The sequence below is a fragment of the Hypanus sabinus genome, chromosome 11 (assembly GCF_030144855.1).
Source record: "Hypanus sabinus isolate sHypSab1 chromosome 11, sHypSab1.hap1, whole genome shotgun sequence".
Lineage (NCBI taxonomy): Eukaryota > Metazoa > Chordata > Chondrichthyes > Myliobatiformes > Dasyatidae > Hypanus > Hypanus sabinus.
The window spans coordinates 37,885,175-37,901,675 of NC_082716.1; the positions used below are offsets into that span (position 1 = coordinate 37,885,175).

Consider the following 16,501-nt stretch of genomic DNA (forward strand, 5'->3'; position numbering starts at 1 on the left):
CACATAAATCTCAGAACATCGAACAGTCCTTCCGTGACTCAGAACCCCACCTGGTCTGGATGGTGGCCTCTGTTGGGAGCAATCAGTAACCCTCCGGGCTCTGCTGGGAGCAATCGCTGACCCCTTCCGCATTCAGCTAATACTTGAAATTATCTCAGTTAGGTTTCAGTTCATTTCTGACCAAATATGTAATAGCAACCTTAACATATTTAAACCAAGGTGATTTGGCAGTGTAACAGAATGTATCTTTATTACTTTTGTATATAAGAATGGTGATATGGTATAATTTTATTAGTACAGATGAAAGTAAAGTAGCACTGACAATAAGTGTTTTTAGTAATTCCTGTACTATTAATTAACCTGACTTAAAATAGCTGAAAATTATTTTGTGATGTTTAGTGTAGTTTTTATCATTTACGTATTTTTGGATATGAAGGTAATTATGAACTTATTTTACTATTACCAAAGTAATTAGTGCAATCTTTCAGTTTCAGGTAATGAAAATGGCTTGTGGATGCTATTCCATTTGAAAGAATTAAACCTTAGAGCAGTATTAAAAATTGCTAAACATAAAGCACAAGTGGGATTTGGGTAAATCCTCATGTTTTAAATGATGTTTGTTTCACTAGTTTAGACATTGGGCTGAAATGCGAAGGTGAAAAACTAGCATCACGAAACATCCATTAAATGTTCTCGAGTAATTGTAAGGTTATAGAATTGTCATTTTAAGATGGAACTTACTATTATTTTACACTTCAGAACAATATTCTATAATGATATTTTAATTCCAGTTAAGGTTTAATAAAGTTATGCAGACTATTTTTTTTGCAATATTTTTGCAAGGTGTGTTAAAAGATGGATCACTGGGGACCTGAATCACCCCAACCACAAACTGTTCAGCTGCAACCATCCGGGAAACAGAACTGCAGCATAAAAGCCAGGACCAAAAGGTTCCAGGACAGCTTCTTCCAGCAGGCTATCAGACTGCTTAATTCATGCTGACACAACTGTATTTCTATGTTATATTGACTGTCCTGTTGTACATCATACACTTAGCCAGAGATGTAATGTAAAGATTTTTACCCCTCATATATATGAAGGATGTAAGTAATAAAGTCAATTTAATTTTTCTCTTGATATTCTGATATCTTCTGAAGCAGCCCCTTCAGATTGAAGATGATTTTCTTCTTCTTGAATTGTGTGAGTTCTGAGTGGTTGAAATGGCCAGTATTGCATCCACAGACTTCACCATAGGTGAACAGATGGGTAGTATGATTGGTGGTGTACCCCTAGTACCATTTATGCTGGAAGGCTTCTTCTCCATTTGAGCAATCCTGGACCAACAATTTCTACAAGTCTGTGAAGACATTCTTTTTCATGAAAGCTTTGAAGACATCCTTGAGTTGTTTCTGAATCTCTGTATGATGGAAGATATCTGTGTAGAAAGTCTGGTGTTGGGGCTGCAAGTGACAGAATGTGATCAGCATCTGGATGTTGACCTGAGAGAAGATTCCTCATCCTGCCTGTGGACTTGAAGGGTTTTGCAGGGACCATATTAGTGCCACCTCTCTGGTGTAGTTTCAGGCAGACAACATTTCAGAAGCACACAGTTTGGTGCTAGTTTTGTGGGATTGATCTTGAAACACTTTTTTCCCTCAGATTACCATAGACTGTGCTCGTGCACAGAGAGCAATGATGAATTTTATTATGTGTCTGTATTCATTGAGAAGTGGTCCTGAGATACAAGAAGCAGACACTATTTTTCCCCAGAGGTTCTTTGTGAGCCTTTATCGGACAGAGGGGGTGGGTTGGGAAAGCATCACATGTTGTAAAATCTAAGGCTCATTCTCTCATCTGCTTCAGTGAACAAATCAGTGATAACTTGGAGCACTGCCTCTGAGTCTGTGTGTATCCATGTGTCATCTGCATTCTGCAGCTTGATGTCTGAAGTTGGGTTGTCCTTGCTTCTGGAGTAGAGGTGACACAGGTTGAATAGTTTCTCATTTGTCCTGCAGATTAGCTTCACTCCAGTGGGAAACTTATTGATGTGAGGCACATTACAAGCAGCAGGTATACCTTTCATTTCTATGTGATAATAGAAATGGAATTTGTCTTTCATTACCTTTCATCCATCTTGTAAGCTTCTATTCTGCTGACTTTCTCTTTTGCAATGGGGTGCATTCTGCTACAGAAATAGTGGTAAGGCTAACAATGTTTTGTCATATTAAAGTGTAAATATAGTTATGAGTTAGCAGCAGAAGTAGGCTATTAGGCCCTCAGAAGAATACATTTTAATAAGATCATGGCTGATCTGATTGTCGCCTTAAGCCTGCATTCCCATTTACCCCCTTTCCTTTTCCATATTAAGTATCTCTATCTTAAAAATATTCAAAGACACACAACCTTCTGAAAAAGTATTTTGCTTCATATCTATCTTTAAGGACTTATTTTTTACCTCTAGTTTTATATTCTCCCAAAAGTGATAGTCTTTTCTATATCCACTTTGTTAAAACCCCTCAGGGCCTTGTATGTTTCAATCATGTCCGCTCTCTTTCTTATAAACTGCAGCAGATAAAACCATATATTTCCAGTTGAATGCATCAGCTTCCTTCCATTATCCATTTTCCATGTTTTCTTGTGAAAATCAATAATTTCACATTTTCCCACATTATATTCCACTTGCCAAATCTTAGTCCACTCTACTAACCTTTCAGTAGCTCTTAAGAACTTAATTTTCTTCCTTTTTTGCATCTTCAGCAAATTTAGCAACCATGGCGTCAATGCCTTCATTCAAGTCATTTATCTAAATTGTAAGTTAACACCCTAGCACTGATTCATGTGGCCCCTTAGACAGTATGTTTAGTTGCCAATCTCACTTTTAAATTCAGAGTGGTCGTCTCAAAATACAGAATTATTTTTCCAATTCCCATCAAAACAATCCTTGCTACAAATAGACAAGCTTAGTATTTAGAATCTAGGAGAGGAGCAAAAGTTGGAGTATTCTCCATCTGATGTGCAACTTCTGTGCCTGTGTTAACATACTTTAATGGCATCTTTAATTGTGCAGGAAATGGAACAGACGTTCTTGCAGTACTGATTCCCATGTACCTTTTAACTTCAGACTAGTTGGAAATACGTGATTGCAGATGATGGAATCTGGATCAATGTACAAAAAGCTGGAGGAAGTCAGCAGGTCAGGCAGCATCTATGGAGGGAATTGGACAGTTGACTTTTCAGACTGTGACCCTTAATTTAGGCTGGCTGTCTGTTTCAGGCTGGATACCCTTCTTGCCCATTCCTTTTTATCCATGGTGACTAATATTAACTCTCAGAACATTTCATCCTCGTGTTTTAATCCCTTTTGTGGCTGTGCCATACCTGTGCTCTGTAATCTCCCCAACTGTCTAAATCCCTAAAAATTGCCAACCATCTCTTTGCCTTCAAGAGCGTTGCTCAACCCCGAGTTCTTCCAGTAGTTTGCTTTTCGGTCCAGATTCCAGCATCTGCAATCTTGTGTGTATTCTAAATATTTGTTTTCTTGTTCATCCTTTTGTATCCCTCATTGTTTCCCACATTGTCCCAGCCATAATCCATTCATGCTGTGTGCTTCAGATTTCCATCTTGAAACTCTCCAGTTTTAGCCTCTTTCCTTTTACAACCTCTCTACTTACCATCTGTTTGCCCAAGCTATTATTCACTAATTTTATATATTGTTGGTTTAATGTCCTTTTTGTTCATCTGCATTTCTGTAAAATTCCATGAGATGATTTTTCAGCACTAAATTTGCTATAAAAGATAAGATTAGGTTCACATAAGAATGGAGTTTGTGAGTCCAGTGGTGAGCAGCCCTACATGAGTCTCCTAGGTCCAGCTGCTAAGCTTGCCTGTTTGTGGCAAGGACTGTAGTGTTAGGAATCTGAAAATGATATTTTTAAGATTGACGACTAAATAGTAGTTTTGTGGATAAGTTACTTAATACAAAATATCTCAACAAATGATGCAGTAATCAGTTCTGATATATAAACATACTTTTTTTCTATTTTGATAATCTTGAATGCTTGGTATGCTAAAAATACTGAGGCTAAATCTTTATTAGGAAAGATATATTTCTATAAAACAGGTAGACTTAATTGCATTTTGCTAAATTATAATTCATACTAAATGCTATTGCTGTTTTTTTTTATTTAAGACCATCGCAAAATCCTGTCATGACATTTCTAATTGGCTTCAAAGTGATGAATTTCTGCTCTGTTCTTGGGGGAGGAAAATCTGGCAGAATTTAACAGCATTTACACTTCACATTGAGGAACCTCCACGCTTTGATAGAAGTCCACTTTACTGCCTGACTGACCTTCCACCCCATTCTGATCGTTCACAACAGTGACTGTATCTCAGCACCCATCAATCAAATCACAATATCATTGTTAGGTTCATAGATTGAGACAAGGTAGTCTCAGAGTCTCGTTTTTCTAGTTCTATTCTTCTTTTCAATTATGCTGTCTTGTCTAATTCTTTAAATATGTTACATCTCTTGTTTAATAATTTAAAAAAAAAGATCTACCCAGAACATGAGCAGATATGTCATTCTGAAATTAAGCATTTCTGTTATTTCGGCAATGTTTTTTATTTCCAGAAGGAAAATTTATGATTTTCTAACAAATTAAGGCCAGTGTAAGAATATTTCTGGGCAAATAAAAATCATATACAGTTGTATTCAACATAGAACATACCTGTTTCTGAGCAAGCTAATTTTATAACTTCACTAAAAACAATTGTAATGCCATTTTAACTGGAGTAGTCTTTCAATCCTTATATCATAAACACAGAATATCTATTATTTCTCCTGCCATGTAATGCTATGAAACAATTCATATTTGAGCAGGCACTGAAAAATAGTGAGTTGCTAGCATGTAGGCATCTTGCAGACCGATTACTTGCGAATTGGCTGGGTATTAAATGAACGAAGATTGTAAATGGGCAAACTTCAGTACCATTAATCATTCTAGGCAAGTTTATAGTTTTTTTTATGATTAGCACATTTACAAGTGCTTTGTTGTTAATGAATGCCCATACACAAATATGAGCATGTTTGTGTGTATGTGGAACTGGCAGGTAGGATTTGTAGCTGCTGAGGGAGTGCAGGTATCTTCTGATTGACCTTCGGGCTTCGATCCTCAGTATCAACCCAGGGCTTGCTGATGACGATGAATGAAGAATGAATTCCACCCCTTAATTAAGTCTTTATTCAGTGGGAAAATTGCGATCTAAAGTATGGCAGAGCAAGTTGTGTCACATGTCTGCATTAACACAAAATAACGTGGTCGTTATCTCATTTCACTCTGGAAAAAGTGCATTTTCAATTGCTGAGCACTGAAATAAACAGAATCCAGTTTGCAGCCAGATTTCTGATGTGAACCGTTCACATAATGAGTAATCCACAGGAATGGAACCCTGTTGTAAGTGGGGTTGATGAAAAAAGATTTACATTTTTCTCTTGAGTTTAATTCTATCAATCAAGAAACAAAACACTTGAATTAATATCCCAGTGAAGGCTCAAAAAATTTTTCAAATGATTAATTTTGAAGACTTTGGCAATGTGGCAACTAATTACGTGCAGCATGGTAACTAACCTGTTCACCTTTGAGAAAGGAATTCTTATCTTAAAATCAAAAGCATTCTTTTTACAGCAAACTTCCATTTGAATGGAGATTTATAATTGTGAGTGGTTAGGTGATTTTACCAATTAAAATTTCAAATACAACAATTTGACTCACCGACACAGTGTTAGATTTACTTTATGTTAGAGAAAAGAAATTGGGATCCTATATACTTTGCCTGGAGTCACTCTAGCAGCCAAATGTTGGAAAGATTCTATTCAGAGTCATGGATTTCACAAGATAATTCAGAAGTACTAATAAGAATTAAATATATAGAATATGTCTATCTTCCAGCCAATGGGTTTCAGTTAACATTATTTCTAATTGCCTGGAAATTCAACCTCATAGCTCTGTTTATTTCAGTGCTATGCAACTGAAAATGTGATAATGACCATTTTCATGTTATTTTGTGTTAGTGCAGATATTAGGCACAACTGGCTTTGCCATATTTTAGAATTCATTTTTCCTATTAAATAAAGGCATAACTAATGGGGCGAGTACCTTATTCCTCATTTGTCATTGTTGTCGAGTCCTGGATCGATACTGAGGATCAAAGTCTGAAGGTCGATTGGAAGGCCAGATTGAAGTCCAAAGGTGGATCAGAAGTCTAGAAGTCAAGGCCAAATGACAGGATGCCTGGATCTGTGAATCCCTGTGTGTCCACTGGGGGAACCAAAGGCTCAATGTCTGCAAATCCGCAAGTCTGCTGGAAGCTGGAGGGCAAAGACAGCCCGCCCTGGAGTTAGATGACTGTGTATGTGTGTGGATAGGTAGGAGGGAGGCATCAGCTGCCTTTGTGAGACTTCGGCATAGAGTCTTTCAGAACAGGAGCCTTCGTCCCTCCACAAAGGTCACTGTATACTAAGCGGTCTGTGTCACCACCCTCCTTTATAGCTATGAAGCTTGAGTAACCTACAGCCATCACATCAAGTCCTTGGAGCACTTCTGCATAAGCTGCCTTCAGCACATCCTGGGAATTACTTGGCGTGAGTGGGTGCCTCACACTGAAATATTTGTAAAGACCAGCTGCAGAAGCATCGAGGCCATGACCACCCAGCATCAGTTGCAGTGGCTGGGGCATGTGATAAGGATGCCCCCATGCCGAAGAAGCGCTATAAGGATCAGATGAAGAATGCTTTAAGGAAGTGCAAGATCAGACCCGAGGACCTGCAAGATGTTGTTGCTGACCGTAACACTTGGCGACAGCTGTGTAGAGATGTGTTTTGTATTCTGGAGATGGAATGAACAACCAGAAGACAGAAGAGAGCCAGGAGAAATGCAGCCATGGTTGCCATCACTACCACCACCACTACCACATATACATGTCACACCTGCAATAGAACTTGTGGGTCCAGGATAGGACTGTATAGTCATCAAAGATTTAACTGTTAAAGGGGTGGGCGTCATCATCGGATTCTGATGGACAACGAAGAAGGAAGGTGGAACAGGCCTTGAACTGCTGTTGTTGCTTTGCCACTTGGTAGGTTCTGTTTTGTTATTTTCTGTGTTGTTCTGCCAAGCATGGCACCAGGATATGTAGCGACACGTGGGTTGCCCAAGCACATCCTTGGGTGTGTTGATTGTTAACATAATGATGCATTTCTCTGTATGTTTCAATGTACATGTAATTAATATATCTGGATCTGAATAAGATCTAAAATATATAAAGCAAGTTGCGAGTATGGGGTGCATTATGTAGAAATTAGTAGACTTTATTTCTGTTCCAAACACATCTGGAGCAGATCTTTCAGTACTGGGTTCTGGTGTTCAGTTGGTGGACCCGGTCAACTTGCCATCAATTCTACCATCTTGGCACTCAGGGACTTGAGCTAATTTTTTTCTTTTTGGCTCTATGTTGTTCTGAAACTTTAACCATGTGCTATTTGTGCTATGTGCTCTTGGTAAAATGTTTTGCACCTTGGCCCCAGGGAAATGCTGTTTTGTTTGGCGCTATTTGTGTATGGTTGAAAGATAATTAAACTTGAGCGTGAATGCTTCTGTTTCAGAATAGCTGAGAGGCAGAATGAGTTGGAGCTTTAACACTGAGGGTGGGAGCAGTTTTACCTCTAATATAGGAAATCACAAGGTCCAGAATGAGAGAGTGCAACTGCTAGGCAGGTCATGCAGATTTTTTGGAAGCTGGGAAGGAGCTACCTTTGTTGACAGGAAAAAACTGTAAGTGGACAGCTGTAATTCAGAACAAAGTATTGTGGGTCATGTGAGAAGTATAGAGCAGAATGGAAATTTAAAGGTAATTGAGGATGTTATTATTGGATGATAAATAGCATCCTCTATTGTCAAAAATGAGAACCTTGTAAAGTTTATTACTTATCTGGTACTCAGATAAAGAATATCTCACTGTAGTTCAAGAAGAACTTGGAACAACAGGAAGAAAGTCCTGGACTCAAAACATCCTTGAAATATTCCCATTGACTCCTGGGAATTCATGGCTGTGGAAGTAACATTTGGATTGATACTGTCACTATCCAGTCTATGTCAGGTGCACATAGAAACTAAATGTACATGGTTGAAAGAGCATCTCCCTAATTGTGTGTCTGGCCAAGGTTTTACTGTGTTGTGTCTGGAAAAATCTGTGGGTTATACATTGGTATAATCTGTCATCTCTGAAATTAGAGAACTGAGTTGAAACAAATGATCTTGGGTTATGAAGGGCTTCCTACAAAGAACACAAGTTTTCATTAATATATCCTTTTTTATTTCAGAAAAGTGATTTCTTACTCAAAGTTTTGTATTTTATTCTGTAATAATAATAGTAATGATTATATAATGTTATACAATTGTAAGTTTACCTGTTTGTAACTGGGTTCCTTATTTTTCATCAACAGCTCACAGGCATTGAGCAGTCCATGGTAGATGGGAAACCAACATTGCCAGAAGTCCTTAAGGTGAATAAGATGACGTGGTGCCAGATGTTGTTTTGGAATGAAATTTTGACTGTAATATTAGCTTATTAGAGCAAGTTTCTTAACAAAATTAATGTGTTGGGCACTATTGAACCGTTTGCTTTTTCACGAGACCCCGTTCATTTCAATATGGTTACCAATTGATTTGGAAACCTCATTAGAAAAGACAAGGTTCAGTAATTCACTGATATTAATGTAGATTAGAATATGCAGACTAACCATTGTGTCTTGATAAGATTGTAAATCATATTAAATATTGATTCTTTTGGCCTGAATTTTGCATTCAGTGTCCAAGTAGCAGCATTTGCTACTGACCTCAAAAAAATCTGCCTGTAAAGATCTGCTGATCTCTGGCATAAGTTCCCCTTTCTTAAAGTCAATTGCTGTCAACGCCAGTTCCAGAAGATCAATGGTATCCAACAATAATGATGTCAATAACCTGAGCCAGTCACAGTGAAGAATTTTTAAATGTACCAAATCAGGAAGTAAAAAGGAATTTTTTTTTTAAATCAGCATTTTATAGGCTTGAATGATTATTTAAAATAAAGGTAGAAACTCAAACATTATAAAGATGAAAATAATTATTTTTATTTTAAATACTTGAGAGAAAAACAATCTGCACAAGTATAGTTACTTTCTTGAAATCTGCAGGTCCATTGTTTCCTGATAATTACGGATTTTTGGAACAAAGCATACAATTTTAAAAGCTTTTTTTTTTCCGTTGGGGCTAGTTTGTAAATATCACCCACTGTAAAGGTATTTTCTTTTGTCAGTTTAGTAATTTCTAAAGATTAAGCTAGGCAGTGTCTCAAAAAGGCAGCATCCATCACTAAGGACCCTCACCATCTGGATATGGTCTCTTCTCATTACTACCATCAGGGAAGAAGCCCAGGAGTGAGACCGCCCACACTCACTGATTCAGAAACAGCTTTTTCCCCTCCATCATCAGATTTCTGAATGGTCTATGAACACTACCTTATTAATCCTTTTCTGGCCAGATTTATATATTTTGTAATTTATAATAATCTTGTGTCTTTGCACCGTGTTGCTGCTGCAAACCAAAAGAATTTTTCATCATTTAAGGCAATGATAATAAACCTGATTGTAAGTCTGATTCTGCACCTGTCAAGAAGTTGTGCCTGATCATAGATGTGTGCTCTGGAAGTCAGTGTTAGTTTCAGGGTGTAATATTGGCTAATGCTGATGGTTTCACAGTCATTAAAAATCTGGACCATAGTTTCATTTGTTAATATTCGATCATTTCTTTATAAACTGTAATATACATAAATAAAATTAATGAAAAGGCACATTGTAAGCTTATCTAATCCAACGTGTATGTGAATTTATCTAAGGCAATGTGGTGTAGTACAACATGTATTGCAAACCCTTTGTGGGATCCACTATTTCGTTATCAGAACAGGTTATTTTAGCTTTTCTCAGACTTTATGTATGTAATGTAACTGACACTTCTCATGTTACTGTATAGGCAGTGTGCTGAATGATGCCACAAGATTAAGCAAAAATCAATGTGATAATTTTGTACAAATTTTTAACATTGCCAACCATTATCTATCAAGAGAGGAATTTTAGACTCTCTTTCATGATAGATAGGGCTTTTCTTAAGTAGCAGTTCTTGTATCCTCAATCCAAGCTATAATACAAGTGCAATAGTCATCCATCACCACTAATGGTCTGATCAAATCTAGCACTACCATTTCTTTCTGTTCCATAAAAGAGGAAAAAAAGTACAACATCATGAATATTCCAGAAAGTGACAGCATTTGTTGGCTCTTTTTTCATTGCCAATCATTTCGTTAATCTTTTCTCCATTGTATTCTTTTCCTTTAATAATAATAAAGATTTCATGGACTTTATTGTCACTAAGATTGACACTATCTGTTCAGCTGCCACTTTCTCCTTATTGCCCAACAACCACCTTGTCCTAAATTGGGATTTTCCCCATGACTTTTCTATTGTTTTAGCTATGATGTGAATGAAATAAAATTTGTACTTCTTTTCCTTAATTGTTTCTCCATTATACTCTTTCCCTTTAATAGTAGTAAAAAATTCATGAACTTTATTATTATATTGACAAAGTGATGACCATCCAAATTCTAGCCATTTTATCTGAACCTCTAAGCTGATTCTTCCTTCTGTGTTACCCTCCCACTTACTTTAAAAAATATTATCACACCCCTAAAACAACCTAACTTCTCTGCTGTTGTGAGCTGAAAAATCAAGGGGTCTCGTTTACTTCTAAAGACCCCTTGAATACATTGTTGAATCTCTGCAATCATGCTTTGTATCAAAGTTTGATGACAGAATATTATGACTTTGACTATGACTGTGGCAGATTTCCACCTTGTTCTTTCTGACCTCTTTGGCCTCAATGTAACCTTTGATAAGATTGGTCACATTATCCTTTGTCATTTTTGTTTATTCTCGAATCTGCTCTCCAGTTGCCTTTTTGTTCATTTTTATCTGTCCTTTTGTAGTTAAGCCTCCCAGGTGATAGGATCTTGTTTTGCTTTCTGCATCATTACATCTGCCCAGGCATCAGGCATCTTTTGTTTATTCTTTTCCTTTCCTGAACTTCATGCTGCCCTCCCTCCTTCCCCAGCGCCTACTTAAAAAAATAAGGTTCTCACAGCTCCAGTAATGCCAGTCTGCCTCTTCAGACATGGATTCAGTTCTGACCTTGAGCACTGTCTGTATGGAGTTTGCATGTTCCCTCTGTATCCACATGATGTCTGTTCCACCATGATGCAGATTTGAACTGCACATCAGCTTGTGGTCAGATACCCCTCAGAAATCCTAGTTTCCTCACAAACCCTGAAGATGTGCTGGGAATTGGTTTCTGGAAAAATAGTATTGATGGGAGACTGGAGAATCAGAGGGAAGTTTGGGAACATGTTGAAGAAAATGGGTTACAAGAAAATGTGTGGGGAAATGAGAGTAAAGGTTTTCTTTGAAGCTAATGTTTGAGATCTACACCATCAAGCCACTCTTGTACTAGCTAACACACTGATTTCTAGTCCAACAATGTTTGTATATTTGTTGAAGTTCTACATATTTTCTTTGCAGATGAAAATTCAAAATTTTGTCTTTCTCCATATGTTAATCCCTTGCTGTCTTACTTTTGCCTTCAGCCATACAAACGTCTTTTATTGATATTCCCAGTTTAAATATTTCTGCTTCGTATCTGTGCTTTCCTCTCTTTTCTTGAAGATGTTACTCATAATATAATAATCTATTTACCCCGTCTTTGTCCTTGTGCTTTTGTTGTAAGAATAGTAATGTTTAAAATGCCAAATAAATATATGTAAAATGGAAAGTACTTGGGATACATTTCTTTATATGAAAAGGGCATGGAGTGTATGAAACCAATATGATTGACACACTTAAGAAGAAATGAGTGCAGAGTAAGAAGTAGTGTGGAATGTAATACTGACAGAGTCCTGTTGAGCCTAATGGCCTATTTTTATTCTTTAGACAATTTGTGATAAAAATGAGTTTTTGACAGAATTATTGGTAAGTGGTTGGCAGAAAGTAGTGTTTATAATTTAATTGTTTTTATGTCCTAGAACTTGTTTTTGTCTTCTTTATTAATTTTTTTTGTCTTCTGTGTATTTAACAGATGGTTGATGACTGGATGAGGGATAATGGATTGCTGGATCCCAAAATTAATTCCATTTTTGTAACGTGTGGAGATTGGGATTTAAAAACAATGTAAGGAATTGAAATTTACATATGATACTGAGTTGTTAAGGGAATCTTTGATATATTTCCTCCTTATATAGAGCATGGAACATTAGAGCACTGGAACAGGCTATTTGGCCACCTATAATGCAAAATCGTACTGCATATCTGTCCTCATGTGGAAAATAATCGTCCATTCCCTGCCTGGTTAAAATGTCTTTCAAACTTTGTTATTGTAATAGCAAAGAATAGGTCATCTTGTCTGAATTGAATTTACTTTTTCTTTATTGATTTGTGGGTCATAGTTTCACCAGGAAGGTCGGCATTTACTGCCCATCCCTAAATGCACTCAAGAGTCATTTTAATATTTCTGATGAAGTGACTCCAAAAGTGCTAGGTAGGGAGTTCCAGGATTTAGACCCTTTGTTAATTAAGGAATAGTCATACGTATCAAAGTTAGGATAGTGTGTAACTTGGAAGAGCTCTATAGGTGATGGTGCTGTCAAGGTCTTTACTTGTCCTTGGTGGCTGGCCATGTGGGTTTAGGAAATTCTACAAAGCTAGCCTTGATGACTATCTGCACTACATTCTACCCATCTGTTTGACATTGTAATTTTGACAGATACAACTGTTATTTTCGTAATGCTTTTGCTAAGCACATTACAAGGTGGAACAGCATTAAATGAAAAGCAGAAGAAGTGTCTGGTTATTAAAGTAGAGGTTTCTTAAGGCAGTGTTGAATGGGAGGAGTAAGGAGCAAAAACTTAAGAATTTGTGTGAGTACTGAACTGGAGCTTGCTGAAATAGAGTGATAAAGCTTTGGAGTAATTTAAAACTGGATAGGAATTTTGAAATTCTGTACAAGAATCTTATAGAAGTTATGGATGATAAAAGTGGTGGATGGTTTACAAACAAGTTCTCTTCATGTTTGCTTGTTTGTTAAGTTCAGGTAGGGAAGCTGGTACAGAGAGCATTAGAATAAAACTGGACTCCAAATTGAAGTGTTCTTTTCTTAACATGTATTTGACCTAATTGAAACCAGAAAGGATGCTATAATGTAGTTCCAATTTTAGATTACAGGAACTGGGTTGTACTGGTTGCAGATCAGCAAGCAAATCATTAACATTACATTTGTACTGGTGTGTTGTAAATTGCATCCATGAGTCTATAGACCCTAAGTTTCACTGAGTAGTTCTCACTGCTATGATGCCAGCTGGTGTGTCTATATATCACCACGCACATTGAAATCTGATTTTTTTTTGCTGTTAATTACTGTTGTGATGGAAAATAACTGGTTCTTTGAGTTTCATCAGTAGAGGCCTGGACACACACAGTTTTAATAATAAGGAATTTATTTACAAGGGGAAGTCGGGTCAACACAAGCAACTACAATACACAGAAAGCGGTGTTGGGACAGGGTACAGTTACACAAAGAACAAGGGAAAAGCACTACGACAGCTATCCCCCTTGACCTTGGATAGCTGCGGCTCCCTTACCAGGACAAACTATAGACCTTCCCAAACATAAATCAATGCACTCACCTTCAATGAGGTGGTCTGTAAGAGAGACCGAGGCACATGTCTCACCTTTTATAGCATGGGACTGGGCAAGATAATCCAATTAAGGTGACCAATAATTTAGGTGTGCATTGATTAGTTGGGAAGGACCAAATGTTGATTGGCATGTGGTGTGTCCTCCGACCAGCCAGGTGGCAGTGCATCTGTCACGTGGCCGGTAACTCTGGATACACTTACTAAAGATTATTTAATACAATTTATAAACCAGATTCCAGGAGCTGTCAATTATTATGCTCTGTGTTGATGTTTTTTTTACACATTTTCTGTTGAAGCCATTTCTCTTTCTATGGATATTGCTTGACCTAGTGAGTATTCCCAGCTTTTAATGCCTGAATACTTTTGTTTTGCAGTTTGATACAACATTTTGTTCGATAACGCTTCATTAAAGTAACTTGATATGTTAAAGATACATAAATATAGAAAAACTCTAAGTAGTTACTGCAAAATTTAAAGAAATGCTCATTATATGGGATTATAAAATAGTTCTGCAATAGTTTATCTAAAATATCCTACCAAACGCAGATGCAAAATTTAGTGTGAAAGTTTAGAAGATAAATGGTAATCGAGTCCATGCCAGCCTGATCTTCTGCCTAGTTCCCTCTATCTGCATCTGGGTCATATCCCTTCAAACCTCATGGACACTGTGGAATAAGCCTTTCTGGCCTTTTGAGCTCTGCCACCTGGCAATCCCCTGTGATATAATCTGAGCCTAATCATGGGACTATTTAAAATTACCAATTAACTTACCAACCAGTACATCATTGGACTGTGCGTGGAAACCGGAGCACCCAGAGGAAACCCAGGTGGTTATGGGGAAATCGTACAGACTCTTTACAGGCAGCGGTGGGAATTGAACCCAGGTCACCTATACTTTAGAGGATAAATAGCAATAAAGCCATATTTAACTTGACTATATTGATGTTAATCATTGATAATTGCTTCAACAGTTGGTACACCTATTGGCATAATCATGGTGACGTTTTAGCTGCTGTAATTTTTAAAGGGCCATCCAATAGGAAGCAGGATTGTGCTAGGTACGACTCTACTGTGCTGCACCACTTGCATCACACTCTGATGATTTTATTTTAGGTAGTTGATTAATGATAGAGCAAATTATTGAGTCTAAATGTGTGTAGGACCTAATTGCTCCATTGTATGTAGGATCTGCTCCAATTTGCCTTCCGGGGCAACTGGTCTACAACAGATGCCACTTCACTGGCTCTTCACTGCATCCTGCAACATCTGGATAGCAAAGATACATAAATCAGGATGCTCTTTATTGATGACAGCTATTTCCCCTTAAAACTAATCAATAAGCTCCAAGACCTTGGCCTCAATTCCTCCTTGTGCAACTGGATTCTAGATTTCCTCACATGCAGACCCAAGTCAGATCTCCATCAGCACAGTTGTACTACAGGGTTTGTGCTTAGCCCCCTGCTTCACTCACTTTACTCCTATGACTGTGTGGCTAAACACAGCTCCAATACCATATTCAAGTTTGCGGATAACACCATGGTTGTGGGTCGAATCAAAGGTGGTGATGAATCAGCATACAGAGGGAGAGTGAAAAATTGGCGGAGTGGTGTCATAACAACAAACTTTTACTCAATGTCAGCAAGACCAAGGAACTGATTGTAGACTTCAAGAAAGGGAAACTGGAGGTTCATGAACCAGTCCTCATTGGAGGATCAGAGGGGGAGAGGGTTAGCAACTTTAAATTCTTGGGTGTTACAGTTTCTGAGGACCTGTCTGAGGAATTCAAAGTGCAATTGTGAAGAAAGCACGGCAGCACCTGTGCTTCATTAGAAGTCTATGCAGATTCAGCATGATATCTAAAACCTTGCAGAACTTCTATAGATGTGTAGCAGAGAGTGTATTGACTGGCTGCATCATGGCCTGGTATGAAAACACCAATGCCTTTGAATGGAAAATCCTACAGATGGTAGTGGATTTGGCCCAGTACATCCCAGTTAGCCCTCCAAACCATTGAGCACATCTACATCTACATGCATTTACATGGAAAGCAGCATCCATCATCAGAGATCACCACCACTAGACAATGCTCTTTTCTCGCTGCTGCCATCAGGTAGAAGGTACAAGAGGCTCTGGACTTACACCACCAGATTCAAGAACATTTAGTATCCCAAAACCATCAGGTTCTGAACAAAGTGGATAACTACACTCACTCACCCCTCCATTGAGATGTTCCACAAACAACGATCTCACTTTAAGGACTCTTTATTTTGCCATCTCATGTTCTCATGATTTATTGATATTTATTTACATTGCTATTTGCAAAATTTGTGTTATGCACTTTAGTTGATCTTTCATTGATCTTGCTACAGCTACTACATAGATTTGCTGAGTATGCCCACAGGAAATTGATTCTTAGGATTGAATCTGGTAACATATATGTACTTTGATAATATAATTTACTTCGAACTTCACAATTTTCGGGGACACTGGTTGATCTATACTTGTTTTTCTTGGCATTAAGTAATCAATCCAGCATACTTAAAGGAAAGCCACTTAAGAGTGTTTTTGGTTATATTTCTATTATGCCAAAAGGCTCATCTGGAATCCACACAAGTATTGATGCCTATCTTAATCTAGATTCCCACTCCTTTTAACCCAGCCTTCATAC

General features: G+C 37.6%; 1 protein-coding gene across 5 annotated transcripts in view; it reads left to right on the forward strand.

Moving 5' to 3' along the window:
- LOC132401858 (ERI1 exoribonuclease 3-like) overlaps positions 1-16,501 on the forward strand; it is a 298,380-nt gene that overhangs the window by 50,878 nt on the left and 231,001 nt on the right. For all 5 annotated transcript variants that reach the window (XM_059984141.1, XM_059984143.1, XM_059984145.1 and 2 more), the window contains 2 exons: positions 8,504-8,563; positions 12,219-12,310. In XM_059984141.1, coding sequence (XP_059840124.1) covers positions 8,504-8,563; positions 12,219-12,310 — 152 coding nt within the window. The remainder of the gene's footprint in view (positions 1-8,503; positions 8,564-12,218; positions 12,311-16,501) is intronic.